Here is a 17046-nt window from a genome sequence, read left to right as displayed (position 1 = left end):
GGCCCAGAAAGTTCAATTTTATTATTGAATAAGTAATTCTTTCATTAAATTGGCCAACTCCAACTGTCTGCTGCTCTTCCATGGCTATCTTCACACCCAGCTATCCTTGAAGACAGGGCATTGGTGTCTATCAACACCCTCAAAGCCTTTAAAGAGAGATGGACACAGTGGAGGATGAAGTGCCTTCTTTTAATTTAGTCCCTTCTTTCTCTTTCTCTCCCTGTCGTGCCCTCACTTTTGTTTGTTGTTGCACTGCCTCGATGGGCTGTGTTTGCAAATTGATCTTTGAATTGGTAACATCGACGATTTGGTGTGGTAAAGAAAAACCCAAGCTCAGGTTCAGCCTTAGCCCAGTGTTCTCACATCCACATTAAAAGGTCAGAAGTTCAAGACCCTTTTGATTTGCAAGATATTCAAGGCTGACACTTCAGTGAGCACAGCAGAAATATGCTGAATGGCTGAACAAAGATGTAGTTTGCTCTCTCTGGTGAGTGTTCATTTCCTATTAAGCTTTTTGAAGAAAATCTGGAGGTGTCTCTTCAATATGTACCTATCAAACAACACCTTAAGTCAGATCACCTGGTCATTTATTTAATGATTTAATTGTTGCAGTTCCCCGCAACAGAGACTATATTTTTCAAAGCCCTTTCTTGGTTATAAAGCATTTTATGATGTGCTGAAGGTCTTCAGAATATGAATAAATTAGCTGCTTCTACAACAGCATTAATAAAAAAGCAGTTCAGTGTGCCACTGAAGATATAATCTGAATCTTCATTTTTTAAATGCAACTTTGTTTAAGGGGGTACAATGATTCTCTTTATGATTAGCAATAAGTTGAATATTGAGATTCTACGTTTGGTAGCTACAAGTGTGCTTTTAAGCTGAAGAGTGCATTTTTCTTTCCACAGTTCATTTTGTGGATGAGAGAATTATCTTTACATGTCTGAGTGAAAGAATTACTGTTTCCATTCTTTCTTACCTGATGTGTGTTTATCTCAGATGTTACCTTAGTTCATTAGCTCCATATTAACCTTATTTTAACTATCAATTTGAATAGCACAATTTCTAAACTATGTACCTGTACACATCTTTAATCTAATCCATAGGAACAGAGGAGCAGACGTAGGCCATTTGGCCCATCGAGCCTGCTCCACCATTCAATTGGGTCAGGACTGACCTTCTGTCTCAATGCCATTTTTCCACACTCCCCATATGATTAGATTAGATTACTTACAGTGTGGAAACAGGCCCTTCGGCCCAACAAGTCCACACCGACTCGCCGAAGCGCAACCCACCCATACCCCTACACATACCCCTTACCTAACACTACGGGCAATTTAGCATGGCCAATTCACCTGACCCGCACATCTTTGGACTATGGGAGGAAACCGAAGCACCCGGAGGAAACCCACGCAGACACGGGGAGAACGTGCAAACCACACAGTCGCCTGAGGCGGGAATTGAACCCGGGTCTCTGGCGCTGTGAGGCAGCAGTGCTAACCACTGTGCCACCGTGCCGCCCACATGCCACCGTGCTGCCCACAACCACTGTGCCGCCCACGGCGGCATATCTCTTAATGCTTTTAATCTCAAGACATATATCGATCTCCATTTGTAACATACTCAATGACTGAGGTTCAACAGCCCTCTGGAGTAAAGAATTCCAAAGATTGACCATCCCACAAGTGTGAAAAATAAGCCTTTGGGACATGGCTATACTTTATGACCTTGCATCTTTTTTTGTTCTATTTGAATGGAGACACTTTAATGTTATAAAGCTGTCAGCCTGCAGCATTGCCCGCTCAACTCTGTAAATTGAATATCACAATATCACTGACACACAGTGACTGTGCAGCCTGTAGTTACCATTTTAGAGATGAGACTAATTGAAATTTATAGCCTACAATCTGAGCATACCGAGCAGCATTGTACTTGCAAAGACATGATTGGGAAAATAGTACAGACTGTGAAGGTGGTTGGGGAGCAATTACACAATGCCCATTTGGATAGCATCCCCGGCCTTTTAAGCAAATGTTGATATGGATATAGTTCAAACATTGGAAGTCACTTTCTTAACCCAACAAACTGTTGTTGCAACAATTCTGATCTTGTGTGGGAGTTTATATTCTGGGTTCTCTGCTTAAACAGTGCAATGCATTCTGTCATTTCCCCCAGACCTTGAGCAAAGGATTAGTGCTATAATAAATATTGGGTGTTGGGCCAAATAGTGTGATCCCAGCTACTGATTTGACATGGTCTAACAATCAGGTTACAGAATGGACCTTCAGACCTCTGTAAAGTTTGATGGATGGACCACCCTGGGCAAATTCCCTTACAGGTGGTAAAACAGAGGTTGTCAATGCAGCCCATGTCAATATAAAAGCATATATTTAAAAAGACCATGCATACTGGACGTCTGAAATTATTTTTAAAAACAATACATAGAATGCTGGAGAACCTAGGCAAGCTGTGTCAGCATCTGAGCTGAGTTAAACGTCATTAAGGCCAAACCCCCCCCTCTGTTTTTCTCCTCTCACACATACTGTCAGAACACTGCTGAATTTCTCCAGCACTTTCTGCTCTTTCTCTTTTACCCCAGCTCCTCTCAGTGAATAACGAGGGATGGGGACATACAGTAAAGAGAGAGAGAGAGAGATTCACCAGAAAAGTGACAAGGGCACACATTTGTGTCTAATGGACATTCACCATCATAAATCCCTCATGAACCTGGCTTATAACAAATGGTCGAACTGACAACATGTCATCAAAAGCAAATAACCTTTAGCAAAATAGATTTGACATGGAAAACTGTCAAGAGGTCCTTGTGTCTGAATTCACAAGGTGGTTGTTCTTGATGTGCAAGTACCATTTCTGTAAACAGACTCAGAGGCAATGTTCTCAGCAGGCTGGAACTCCAATGGGCTGCCCACTTTGCTCTTGAGAGCAGTGGAGCAATAGTCAACGGGCTCCTCAGTGTCATTCTCCAGCCAACGGAAGCACAGGATCCGCTGAAAGGAGCGCCTGAAGTTGTCGGACAGGAAGCCGTAGAGGATGGGGTTGGCACAACTGTTGGCGTAGCTGAGGATCACACAGAGGTGGTTAATGGTGGTGTTGCGCTGGGCCAGGAAGACACCAGCCAGGTGCACGGCGTAGAAAGGCAGCCAGCAGACCACGAAGACAGCCACCACTGTCAGCACCAGGCGGGTGAGCTTGCGCTCGGAGCGCCGGCGCTGCTGCCAGCCGGCTTTGAGGGCCACCGCCCGGGTCTGCAGAATGATGAGCAGGTAGCACAGGCTGATGGCCAGCACGGGCAACAGGAAGCCCAGCAGGAAGGTGTAAACGACAAATGCTACTGACCAGGCTGGCTGCGGCCAGAGAAACACGCACATCACCTTGCCGTTGGAATCAACACTGGGATCTACACCCACATTTACACTGGAACCTACACCCACACTTACACTGGGATTTACACTGGAACCTACACCCACACTTACACTGGGATTTACACTAGAATCTTTATCCACACTTACACTGGGATTTACACTGGATCCTACACCCACACTTACACTGGGATTTACACTAGAATCTTTACCCACACTTACACTGGGATTTACACTGGATCCTTTACCCACACTTACACTGGGATTTACACTAGAATCTTTACCCACACTTACACTGGGATTTACACTGGATCCTTTACCCACACTTACACTGGGATTTACACTGGATCCTACACCCACACTTACACTGGGATTTACACTGGATCCTACACCCACACTTACACTGGGATTTACACTAGAATCTTTACCCACACTTACACTGGGATTTACACTGGAACCTACACCCACACTTACACTGGGATTTACACTGGATCCTACACCCACACTGGGATTTACACTGGATTCTTTACCCACACCTACACTGGGATTTACACCGGATCCTACACCCACACTTACACTGGGATTTACACTGGAATCTTTACCCACGCTGACACTGGGATTTACACTGGAACCTACACTGGAATTGATGACCAAGCTCACAGCAGGATTTGCGCTGGAATTTACGCCGGGACTTAGCCTGAAGTCTACGCCAGGATTGATGCCCACCTTTCCCGCGGAGCCCCCGGCGGGACTAGCGCCCAGGTTGACGCCGGGACCTGCGGCGGAATCGCCGCCGACGGGCGCGGTGCCGGCGAACACCACGATGGGCAGGATGACCAGCAGCGAGAGCAGCCAGACGCCCAGGTTGACCAGCCGGGCGACGCTGGGGCGCCGGTAGCGGGCCGCCTTGATGGGGTGCACCACGGCCACGTAGCGGTCGGCGCTGAGCACGGTCAGGCCGAAGACGCTGGTGAACTGGTTGAGCCCGTCCACGCTCAGCACCGCCCGGCACATGAGCGGGCCGAAGGGCCAGCGGTCGAGGGCCGCCGCCGCCGCCACGAAGGGGACGCTGAGCATGAAGAGCTCGTCGGCCAGCGCCAGGTTGAGCAGGTAGATGTTGGTGGCCGTCTTCATCTTGGCGTACCTCAGGATGACAAAGATGACCATGGCGTTGCCCGCCAGCCCCACCAGGCACACCAGCGCGTACACGAACTGGATCACCACCATCCTCACGTCCTCGCCCGCCGCCCCCTGCGCCCAGCCTCCGCCGCTCCAGTTGGACGGACGCCCCGTCGTCGCCCAGGCGCCCGACTCATTCCCCGAGTGTTCCCCGGCGGAGGCCCGCTCGGGCGCGGCAGGTAGCTGCAGGTTCATCCCTGTCCAAAGAAATGCTGCTCTTTATCGAAAAAACTTCACAAATATCTCCTCTCCTCTCTGACTATCCCTGTCTCTTACCTTTCTAACTCGCCTCTGTCTATTCTGTCCATCCCCATCTTTCTGACCATCCCTCTCTTTTCCTTATCACCGTCGCCCTCTCTTCCTCGTCTAATTCGTCCTCTCTCTTCTCTCTCTGTTTCTGTCTATCCTTGTCTCTTTGTCGAACTCTCTATCTGGGTATTCCTGCCGTCTCTTCTCGGTCTCCCTCTCTCTATCTGTCCCTCCTGCCTTCTCTCTCTATCCCCTCTATATCTCCTATCTCTCTATCTATTCCCTCTATCTCTCCTGTCTCTCTATCCTCCCTCTATCCGTCTATCTCTCCTGTCTATCAATCCTCCCTCTATCTCTCCTGTCTATCTATCCCCCTCTATCTATCTCTCCTATCTCTCTATGTATTCCCTCTATCTCTCCTGTTTCTCTATCCTCCCTCTATCTGTCTATCTCTCCTATCTATCAATCCTCCCTCTATCTATCTCTCCTGTCTATCTATCCCCCTCTATCTATCACTCCTATCTGTCTATTCCCTCCTCTATCTCTCCTGTCTCTCTATCCTCTCTGTATCTGTCTATCTCTCCTATCTATCCCCCTCTGTCTGTCTAACTCTTCTGTCTCTCCATCCCCCATCAGTCTGTCTCTCCTGTCTCACTTCTGTCTATCCCCCATGTAACTGTCTATCTCTCCTCTCTTTTCTCTGCCTGTACACCCCCCCCCCCCCGCGTCTAATTCTGTTTCTTTCCTACCTGTCCTTTCCAGAGTATCCTTCCTCTCTTCCCATTGTCTACTCCGCTCCCTTTTCTATGTATCCTCCTCCTTTCTATCCGCCCTCTTTCTTGACCTTTCGCTTCCCCTTCCTTTCTTTATTTTCTGTCTACCCCTCTCCTTCTGTCAATCCCCCCCCCCCCTTGCTTTCCCTTGTCAATTAGCCTTTTTCGCCCAGTCCGCCTCTCCCTTTATTTTCTGTCAGTTCCGCATTTTTCTTTTCTCTCTGTGTATGCCCCCGCTCCGTCTTTCTGTCTACCTGTATCCCTCGTCGCTTTCTGTTTCCGTCTATCCTCTCTCTCCTTGTCCCCTCCCCGCACAACCCAACTTTACACTTGTCAGTCCTCCCTCCCCTCCTCGGTCCAGCCAGTCTGAGGAGAGAGACAGCACTCACAGTAATACTGTATGCCTGTCTATGTCTGGGTCTCTCTTTCTCTATGTATACTGCACCTGCTATACTCTCTCCCTCTCGCTTTCCCTTAAATATCAGGAGCTAGGGGGTAAATAATTGTCAGCGACTTACCTACAGCCCTGCGTGATGCTTTCAACACTGCACCGCCTTCTAACACAAGCTTTTAAAGCTGTTGGCACGGATTTTTTTCTTCTTTTGTTTAAACCCGAACCCGCACGCACCCCCAAACCAATAATGACTATCTCCAGGTCCAAAATTTTGCAAATGTTCAGCTTTCACGCGGATTTACCTGTTCCCAGTCCCTCCCTCTCCACTATATTTTAATTCAAACCTACTCCTGTCCAACCGAAGGGGATTGACGGCAGACCGGGTTGGTGTTGGGGGACCCCGGAGGTCAGATTTGTCCCGGCACCGCGTCGTTCCCGCCGTCAGTGAGCGGCCGCTCGGCCCTTCCAGTACGTGCCATCATCTGCGAATCCTCAGTGGACGCGCAGCAGTCCCGCCGATTTCTGTTCCCTTCACCCTCACATTATTCCTCCCACCCCACCCCATTTAACCTGAGGTCATTCTTATTTGAGATTTACTTCTTCAGAAACAGTCACCCTGACTTCAAGTTGCACTTTTCAGCAGCTAAGTATCTTTTACCACTGAAAGCCTGGCAGTTAACATTTATCTCCAGTCATGAGATGTGGATATTGATTGACCTTTTGAGTTAAGTAAGAGTCAACTGCGTTGCTGTGGGTCTGGAGTCACATACAGGCCAGGCCAGGTAAGGATGCCAGTATCCTGAAGGACATTAGTGAACCGGGTGGATTTTTCCAATCATTGGGAATGGATTAATAATCATCATTAGACTCTGAATTCCAGATTTGTATTGAGTTCAAATTCTACCATCTTCTGTGATGGGATTCAAACCCCAACTATAAGCCTGGGGTTCTGGACCACTGTACCACCACCTTCCCCCTTTGAGGAGTTGGGAAACTTTGCACTGAAAATCAAAGATCTTGTTCACAGAAATGCCCATCAAGAGAACTTCAGTGAGAACCAGCTGTGCTTTACCTGGTGCTATTCTCCATTGTTCGCATTCAGTTCCAGTGTGGGATGGTGAAACTCAAACAAAGATTTCTTTGCTGTTTTCAAACCTTTCCCCTCAACACAGCTAACCATCCTGGGGAGACCCCCATTGCCTCCCCCCCAACCCCAGACAATAGACAGATGGATCATGAAGTGCACCTGGTGTCCCATTTGAGATTCCTCAAGAGATGTGCCTGAGTTTGGCTGAGGTGGCAGGCTGAAGATGTTCTGAAGACTGAAGTTCCTGCCAGCTGGCTCTCACTGTACCCTCACCTGCGACTGGAACATTCCAAATGTGCGAGGGGTTTCCAATGTGGTGGACAAAGCTATAGACAACACCTTTCAAACCTTCGTCTCTATTCCTTCACACTCCTTACACACAGACACACACAGACGCACACATGGCACACATACACACACACATGGCACACATACAGACGCACACACGGCAAGCATACATATACACACACATAGAACATAGAACATAGAACATAGAAGGATACAGCGCAGTACAGGCCCTTCGGCCCTCGATGTTGCGCCGACCGAATCCTACCTAACCTATACTAGCCCAATAACTTCCAAATGCCTATCCAATGCCCGCTTAAATGACCATAAAGAAGGAGAGTTCACCACTGATACGGGCAGGGCATTCCATGAACTCACAACCCGCTGTGTGAAGAATCTACCCCTAACATCTGTCCTATACCTACCACCCCTTAATTTAAAGCTATGTCCCCTAGTAACACCTGACTCCATTAGCGGTAAAAGGTTCTTAGTATCTACCCTATCTAAACCCCTAATCATCTTATACACTTCTATCAGATCTCCCCTAAACCTTCTCTTCTCCAATGAGAACAGCCCCAAGTGCCTCAGCCTTTCCTCATAAGATTTTCCTACCATTCCAGGCAACATCCTGGTAAACCTCCTCTGCACTCGTTCTAAAGCTTCCACATCCTTCCTATAGTATGGCGACCAAAACTGCACACAATACTCCAGATGAGGCCGCACCAGAGTCTTATACAACTGCAACATGACCTCAGGACTCCGGAACTCAATTCCTCTGCCAATAAAGCCCAGTACACCATATGCCTTCCTCACAGCACTATTTACCTGGGTGGCAACTTTCAGAGATCTGTGTACATGGACACCAAGATCCCTCTGCTCATCCACACTACCAAGTAGCCTACCATTAGCCCAGTAATCCATCATCTTGTTATTCCTACCAAAGTGAACGACTTCGCACTTAGCTACATTGAATTCCATTTGCCACATTTCCGCCCAGCTCTGCAACTTATCTATATCCCGCTGTAACCTACCACTTCCTTCCTCACTATCCACAACTCCACCGACTTTTGTGTCATCCGCAAACTTGCTTACCCAGCTTTCAAGTCCTTCCTCTAGATCATTTATAAAGATAACAAAAAGCAATGGTCCCAAAACAGATCCTTGTGGTACACCGCTAGTAACTGCGCTCCAAGATGAACATAATCCATCAACTACTACCCTCTGTCTCCTTCCAGCCAGCCAATTCCTAATCCAAACCTCTAATGTATCCTCAATGCCATACCTCCGAAGTTTTAGCATTAGCCTACCATGGGGAACCTTATCAAACGCCTTACTAAAATCCATATACACAACATCTACTGCTTTACCCTCATCCACTTCCTTGGTCACCTTCTCAAAGAACTCAATAAGGTTTGTGAGGCATGACCTGCCCTTCACAAAACCATGCTGGCTATCCCTGATCACGTTATTCCTACCCAGATGTTCATAAATCTTATCCCTTACCATTCTCTCTAAGACTTTGCCCACCACTGAAGTCAGACTCACTGGCCTATAGTTGCTAGGGCTATCCCTACTCCCTTTCTTGAACAATGGGACCACATTCGCTATCCTCCAGTCCTCTGGTACTATTCCTGTTGACAACGATGACATAAAAATCCAGGCCAATGGCTCTGCTATCTCCTCCCTAGCTTCCCATAGGATCCTGGGGTAAATGCCATCAGGCCCAGGAGACTTATCTATATTCATCCTTTCCAATATTCCCAAAACCTCTTCCCTGCATATTTCCAGGGCATCCATTCTAATTATTTGTGATTCCATATTCACATCAGCAACAGTGTCCTGTTCCTGAGTGAATACTGATGAAAAGTACTGATTGTATGTACACATGACATACATACACACACATGGCACACATACACACACAGCGCACATACAGACACACAGATACACACACAAGGCACACATACACGCATGGTACACATACACACACAAAGAAGGTACACACACACAGCACGCACACAAACATATGGCACACATACAGACACACACAGGCACACACAGCACACACACACAGTACACATACACACACAGCGCACATACAGACACACACACAGCAAATATACAGACGGCATACATACACACAGCATACATACACACACACGGTGGACACACACACACAAGGCGCACACACACACCCGGCACACATACATACACACGACATGCATACACACACATTACACGCATACAGACGCACACATACATACACATAGCACACATATACGCGCACACACACACACACACGGCACACACACACAGCACACGTACAGACTCACACAGGCACACACACACATATGGCACACACACACAGCACACACATACACACACATGGCACACGTGCACATACGCACCACACATATGGCACACATACACACACATGCACACACCACAACCTCTCTCTCCCCCAAAAGCAGGTAAAGCAGATGTACGTGGCCACTACCACCTGCAAACCCACCTCCTGGTGATTTGTCAATGCGATTATAACCTTCACTGTCACTTAGCTAACCCTTTTTGAACTGCCTCCCCAAACGATCCCCTGGGTGTATCAAATCAGATGTACTGTAACAGTTCAAGGAGGCAGCTCATTACCCCTTCTCAAGGCCTGGTGGTGTTGGTTAACAAATGCTAGCTGAGCCACACATTCCATGAATGAATTCAAAAAGATCAGCTCTTGGGTTCTGTTTGTACAAACTTAAGGGTTATGTTAATGGGAAGTAGTAGGAGAGAGACTCAAATGTGTAGAAACGCTGGAATGGTTTACTTATAGCTAGTTCAACTGCCATCTAGCATAGTGATAAACCTAATCATCTTCTGATTCCCCAAGATCCCATTATTGAAACCTCTATATGTGCTATCAAGGGTCAAGACCTAGTCTTGGATTAAAAATATTCAGCTTGCTTATAAGATCAAGATATCACACAAACCATTTAACCAATGAGTTAACAGAAACATTGGCCTCAATTTCTTTTTGTCTTTAAGAAAAAAACTGGCAAGTTCAAGTGAGATCTAATGTTTCACACTAATCATAAAAACCTTAACTAAAAAAAATTGTGAAAATGGTGAATTCAGTGAAAATGGATCAATTAATTACAGTTAATTACAGCAAAGAAATACATGCCAATCACCACGTGACTTGGTAATTATCAGGTTATTTTTTCACAGTAAACGTTTTACTGTGGACCAGATTAGTAAAAGAGTAATAATGGGAAAGAAGAATATAATTAGGAGTTGGGTTCTGTTAATGTATTGGTTAGTGGTAAGGACGTTATGGCAGCTACATTTCTTGAGCACCTTTTGGTTGCTAACATATGAGTGTTTGTAAGGGTCACCTTTAGATTGCAACACTAATTCACTCACAAACACATTATCGACATGCTTCCAAAATGCATCTCTTTAAAAACGTTTCATTTTCCTTAAATGACAAGTGAAGGTTTTGTGGTGCAGTGATAGTGTCACTGCTTCTAGGTCAGATATTTCAAATCCCCCTCTCAGCAATTGAATCAACGCAGAAGGTGTGTAATGACGCACCCAAGTATGTTAATTACTGAACATAGGGAATGCTGGTGCAAGTCAGCAGATCTGGCAGCAGTTCTGAAGAAGAGTCATACCACACTCAAAATGTTAACTCTATTTCTCTCCACAGATGCTGCCAGACTTGCTGGTTTCTTCAGCATACTCTGCTTTTGTTTCAGATTTCCAGCATCCTCAGTGTTTTGCTTCTATGTTGCCTATTCACCTGTAAACTCTTCCAATACATCCCTGGCAGGTGGTGTGAGTGGGAGAGTTTCCTGGTTAGCCAGAAATCTGTGGTAGTTGCAGTGCAACAGCCTCCCACATTCAAAGGACAAGGGCAGCAGATGTTCAGGAAAATGTCACCTGCAAATTCCCCTCGAAATCATTCAATATCCTGACATGGAAATATATCATCGTTCCTTCAGGGCCACTGGGTCAAATTCATGGAACTCCCTCCCAGTGGGTGTTGAGTGAATCTACATCAAATGGACTACAGCGGTTCAAGAACACCACGCATGACAACCACCATAGCAATAAATGTTGGCACAACCCACAATGCTCACATGCTGTGAATGAATAAAAAAGGACACTAAGACCAGACGTTGTTCCAAGGGGCTACACCAAATAAGCTGTCTGAGTGTAACTAATTGTTAAATGGAAAAATATTTTCTCCAATACCGATTCTGGTTATTTAACCTAGTTGTATATTAATTGGCTATCATTCACCATTTCTACCCTGCAGTTGTGAATATACCAGAATTGAACATAAATAAGAAGGCTGTGTGAGTGACCTAATAGAGGTACATAAAATAATGGAAGGTTTTGAGAGAGTGCATCCAGAAAAAGCGCAGAACTGGAGAATTCAGGAGAACATCCTTTGCTAAAGAAGTGGTGATTAGCTGAGAAGTCACGACCACAGGGAATGGTTGAACTGAATGATCTTGATACAATTAAGGGGAAATGAGGCAAGTGTTTGAGGGAGAATGATGGATTCAGATGAGGAAACATGGGAGCTTAATTATCATCATGGGCTTGTTGATCAGAATGACACATTTTTGTGGTATATATACAATGTTTGTAATCCCTGTTACATTTAAACATTAGATTTCCAGGTTTGGGGTTTTATTATAATCTGTTTGTGTGTTGTGTATCATTGGAGATTTTGAGTGAGTCATGATGTCAGCTTATGCTGAATATCTTAGAGAGCTACTTATTTATGCACAGGAGGTTGAAGGGTCTTTGTTCGCAGAGTGAGTGTACACTATCTGTGTTTGAGCAGTCAACATGCATGGGGAAGTGTCAGTGGTGACATTAATCATAATAAGAGTTAGTTAAATCGTAAACTCCAGACTGAAAGCACCCGATAACAGCACATAACGCTGTCATACTTGCTGAATATAATAATTTTCATTTCTAGTAGAAGAATATAAATCTCTTTTGGGAGGTTGAAAAAAGCAATCATCTTAAAAATAAGATGACATTGGAGTTAATAATGGATAAACACAAATGTTTTATTTGAAATCATTTTATTCATAATTTTGACTGAAGGTGTTAACTTATGTGTGTGATTTTAGTGTGTAAACATTTTATTGATTTTTATACAATGACATGTATTTTTACAGTAAACCACATCTAAGCCTTCCAGAAGAAACTAGTTTGTCTTGAACTTAGAATTGTAGCTAATTTTAAAATACTAGGTATTGCATCACAATCGTAATTATATTCAAAAAACTTTATATCTACCAAAACTCTGATATGAAAATTTTTTTTAAAAAAGTGAAAGGTATTATAAATGCAAATAATGTTTCATACAAACAACATTATACATTGCCATGATTAAGAGAAGGTATTGCAATGTGCCCGATGATCCTTCTGTTGCATTTCTTACAACTCAACGCTGACGAGAAAGCTGATGTGCAAAACAGTGGCATAAAATGCAAATTAACTACTGTGATGCCATTCCTGATGAAGGGCTTATGCTCGAAACGTCGAATTCCCTATTCCTGAGATGCTGCCTGGCCTGCTGTGCTTTGACCAGCAACACATTTTCAGCTGTGATCTCCAGCATCTGCAGACCTCATTTTTTACTGCACAAAGGGTTTGTCTGTTTTGCCATAGTAAGACATTCCATGCCTTACTATTCACAGAAGGGTGGCAGTCAAATGTTACTTACTTCAGAAATTTTACATTATGGTCCTGTGTGTGAACTGTCAAAGACGCTGGGCTAAAGATTTGATAGGGTCACTTTGCAGGTGAAACACACAGCATGTGAGCATCATACTGCCTGTTTGTTATTGTGATGTACAGCCCAGTACTAAATGTATGCGAGACCGTGAGCTCAGTAGGTAGCTGAAGTGCTTGAGAGGTTCGTATGAGTACAAGGTAGTCTGTACTTCTTAAAGGAAAGACATTTTCTGGCTACAGCAGGGCTTGAAGCTCTTTCCAGTGTTTTCTTTAAAGGGAATATAATGTATCAACGGAGCAGCAAGTGAGAGAGAGGCCTCCCACCTTCGTTAATTGAACATTAAGAGGCATTAGTTCAGGAATCAGTGGAGGGGAGAGACTATTATTTTCTGTAGAGAGACATGTGAGACTCACATACATTCTGACAGAAATGTGAGTAGGTAACTAATTCAAATAATTTAGTGCTAAGGACTGGCTGTGTACCACAAACATTTTAATGGCCTCAAATGAATGGTAAAGGTCAGTGAATACATTTTAAATGTCATCTCAGACTTGCCTCATGTGCCACTCAATACACCACATCCCTACCAGCAATCACTAACACTTAGGTGTCATGCACCCTGTTGCACTTGCCAATGGTACATGCCTCACATTCACTCAAAGCTTCCACATGCACTTTGCTCTGGTTGGCACATCACCAAAACACATGAAAACGCATTTGCTGATTCTTCTCATTTGCAGGACAAAGTCACTTTTAACAGAAGAGAGACAAGGGGTTCAGATGGATGACATGCCTGCCCACATCACCTTTGTCCCTTGAAGAATTGATGCAAGGTCTGGGTGCAGTGTTGACTGAGGCTGTGCAACACTTAGAGTCATATGGCATGGAAACAGACCCTCCAATCCAACCAGTCCATGCCAAACATAATCCCAAACTAGTTCCAACTGCCTGCTCCTGACCCATAGCCCTCCAAACCTTTCCTATTCTTGTATTTATATTTTTAAAGTAACTGCGCCCACATCCACCACTTCCTCAGGAAGTTCATTCCACTTGTGTGCCACCCTCTGTGTAAAACATTTGCCTTGAGGACGGCACAGTGGCTCAGTGGTTAGCACTGCTGCCTCACAACACCAGGGACGTGGGTTTGATTCCAGCCTCAGGTGACAGTTTGTGTGGAGTTTGCACATTCTCTCTATGTCTGCTTGGGTTTCTTCCCACAATCCAAAAGATGTGCAAGTTAGGTGAATTGGCCATAGTGTTCAAGCATGTGTAGGTTAGATGCAAAAGCTCGAGGTAAATGTAAAGGAATGGGTCTGGGTGGGATACTCTTCGGAGGGTCGGTGTGGTCTTGTTGGGCCAAAGGGCCTGTTTCCACACTGTAGGAATTCTACGATCTCATGACTCTCTCTCAAAATCTCTCTCCTCTCGCCTTAAAAATAGGCGGCCTAGTCTTGATGTCCTGCATCCTAGAGAAAAGATACCTACTGTTAACCTGTCTATACTCCTCATGGTTTTATAAACCTCTATAAAGTCACCTCTCAACCTCCTATGCTGCTGTGAAAAAAGTCCCAGCCTATCCAGCTTATCTTTATAAATCAAACCTTCCATACCCAGCAACATCCTGGTACATCTCTTCTAAACCCTCTCCAACTTAATAATATCCTTCCTGTAACAGGGTGACCAGAACTGCACACAGTACTCCAGAAGAGGCCTCACCTCAACATGATGTCCCAACTCCTATAATCAAAGAATGGAGCATTGAAGGCAAATATGCTAAATACTTTTGTTCTTGCTTTATACACCTTCTGAAATCCATTACATTTTCATTGTGAAAGGTGGCATAAAGGATAACATGGCAATGCAATGGTGGTGCACTTAAAAACAAAAATGCTGAAGAAACACAGCAAGACTGGGAGCATCTGTGGAGAGAGAAACCAAGTTAGTGTTTTGAATCCAATAGGATTCCTGTTCAGAATGCAAGGAGCTGAATTTTGGTGGACTTGTGATGTTGACAGACAGGGAGGAGCAATGGGTGAAACAGATGATGATCAAAAGACAAAGGCAGTGATGATGGTGGCAAAGGAGCAATTGAGGTATAAAATAGATGTAAATGATAGGAGTGAAAAGCAGAAAATGAATCTGTTATGCTGAGAATACACCCACCAAGGTACAAATAAGACTCAAGGAATGGGGACACTGGTGGATAATGTGAACCTGATCATTGATTTCCTGTTTCTCATCCCAACCGTCCCTTTCGGCCTTTGTGCTTCCCAGCACCTAAAAACGTACTCACAGTGAAAGCTATGAGCATGAGTAGACAAGAAGAAATTCTGATACTTTACCACTGGCTCAGATATGGGCACTGCACAAAGTTCAGAGGCTCTTAGAAACTTGGCCAGCACAAAGTGAGTCACTTGGCAGAAGTGGATTGCAACCAGGTCAGAAAGCAAAACTCGTTCCTGAGGTAACCCTCCTACTGTGTGGGAGGAGGTTGCAGATGTGTTCTGTAGCAGGGAACTCATATAAGGACATTGATGGGACAGTATACAGAAAATGCTGATCAGCTCACTTTTGTGTTGTCTAGAATATTAATTTATAATGTCATCAGCTCTTCATTGCTGGGTATCTATTTACAGTCACAGAGTCATTGAGATGTACAGTACAGAAACAGACCCTCAAACTCCTGGGAATGGTTATCCATAACAAGCTTCCTTGGACCCTTCATGTGGACCCACTAGTTACAAAGGCCCAACAACGTCTCTTCTTCCTCAGGCAGCTGAGGAAATTTGGCATGACGGCAAATACCCTTGCCAACTTTTATAGGCGTGCCATCGAGAGCATTCTGTCTGAATGTATCACTACCTGGTATGGCAACTGCACCATTCAAGATCGGAGACGGTTACAGAGAGTGGTGAACTCGGTCCGGGCAATCACAAAGGCCAACCTCCCATCTATAGAATCCATCTACCAGGCCCGCTGTCAAGGAAAGGCCACCAGCATTCTCAAAGATCCATCCCATCCTGGCAATATCTATCTACAACGTCTACCATCGGGGAGAAGGTACAGAAGCCTGAACACACACACCCTCCGGTTTCGTAAAGGTTTCGACCCTACTGTTGTTAGAATATTGAATGGACTCTCAAACTCTTAACATTCGCCTGTACCTGTGTTTTTGCTTTGCCACTATTTGTCTATTATTTCCTTATCTATGCTTCTTAACTCTGTGATCTGCCTGTATTGCACGCAAGATAAAACCTTTCACTGTGCCTTGGTACACAACAATAAATTCAATTCAGTTCAGTCCAACCTGTCCATGCCGACCAGTATCCTAAATGAATCCAGTCCCATTTGCCTTTGACAAGAACTCACTTCAAAGTTGGCTTCAGCTGCAAAAATGTTGCATTTGTGAAGAAAGCAAGCTGCTCAAGTCAGATTTTGGTGATATTCACATGGTCCATATGAAGGTATTGTTGTACCTCACTGGAGGGGTAGCATGCTGGAAACAAAGCCCCAGTGTTCCTGGAGTGTTCACAAAAGGTAACGATTTTGTAAAACTCTGAAAAGTTACCTGACTTTCCTGTCCTTATGACCCAGGTTTATGGGCAGCTCAGACTAGATTTCTATCCTTAATAATGATTACTGTTTATTACAAATAGATGGATTCTAGGTACAGGTAAACAATTATGAACCTTCCAAGTATAGCTCCATCAGTTAAATCTCTAATCCCTTTATGAATACCCCCTGTGCAAACACATGTAGTCAGTCACTGGCAGACAAAAGAAACATTGGTGTTATGAATGGAGGAAAAGATTGGAGTTTGCTGAGATGATCCTTTTGGCTTGTCAAGACACTGTTTCTTCCTTCTCCAGATACTTTCACTTGCTTGCAGGAGGCAGAGGGTGACTGGTTTACACTTATGAAGTCTCTGATTTACTGATTTAAAA

The 17046-nt window shown here is 44.8% G+C and overlaps 1 protein-coding gene across 2 annotated transcripts; it reads right to left on the bottom strand.

The window, feature by feature from the left end:
- Positions 1-779: 779 nt before the first annotated feature.
- On the bottom strand, positions 780-6043 carry LOC132819878 (somatostatin receptor type 1-like). 2 transcript variants are annotated; one of them, XM_060831805.1, is made up of 2 exons: positions 5971-6043; positions 780-4756 (listed from the first exon to the last, which is right to left on the bottom strand). In XM_060831805.1, the coding sequence occupies exon 2, from the start codon at positions 4752-4754 to the stop codon at positions 2835-2837; it is 1920 nt and encodes a 639-aa protein (XP_060687788.1). In that variant the 5' UTR covers positions 4755-4756; positions 5971-6043; the 3' UTR covers positions 780-2834. The 2 variants fall into 2 exon arrangements, with proteins under 2 accessions (XP_060687788.1, XP_060687787.1); XM_060831804.1 differs by lacking the exon at positions 5971-6043 and adding an exon at positions 5836-5860.
- Between the last annotated feature and the right edge of the window lie 11003 nt (positions 6044-17046).

The sequence above is a fragment of the Hemiscyllium ocellatum genome, chromosome 10, assembly GCF_020745735.1.
Source record: "Hemiscyllium ocellatum isolate sHemOce1 chromosome 10, sHemOce1.pat.X.cur, whole genome shotgun sequence".
Classification (NCBI taxonomy): Eukaryota; Metazoa; Chordata; class Chondrichthyes; order Orectolobiformes; family Hemiscylliidae; genus Hemiscyllium; species Hemiscyllium ocellatum.
This window is presented reverse-complemented; position numbering and strand designations above follow the sequence as displayed.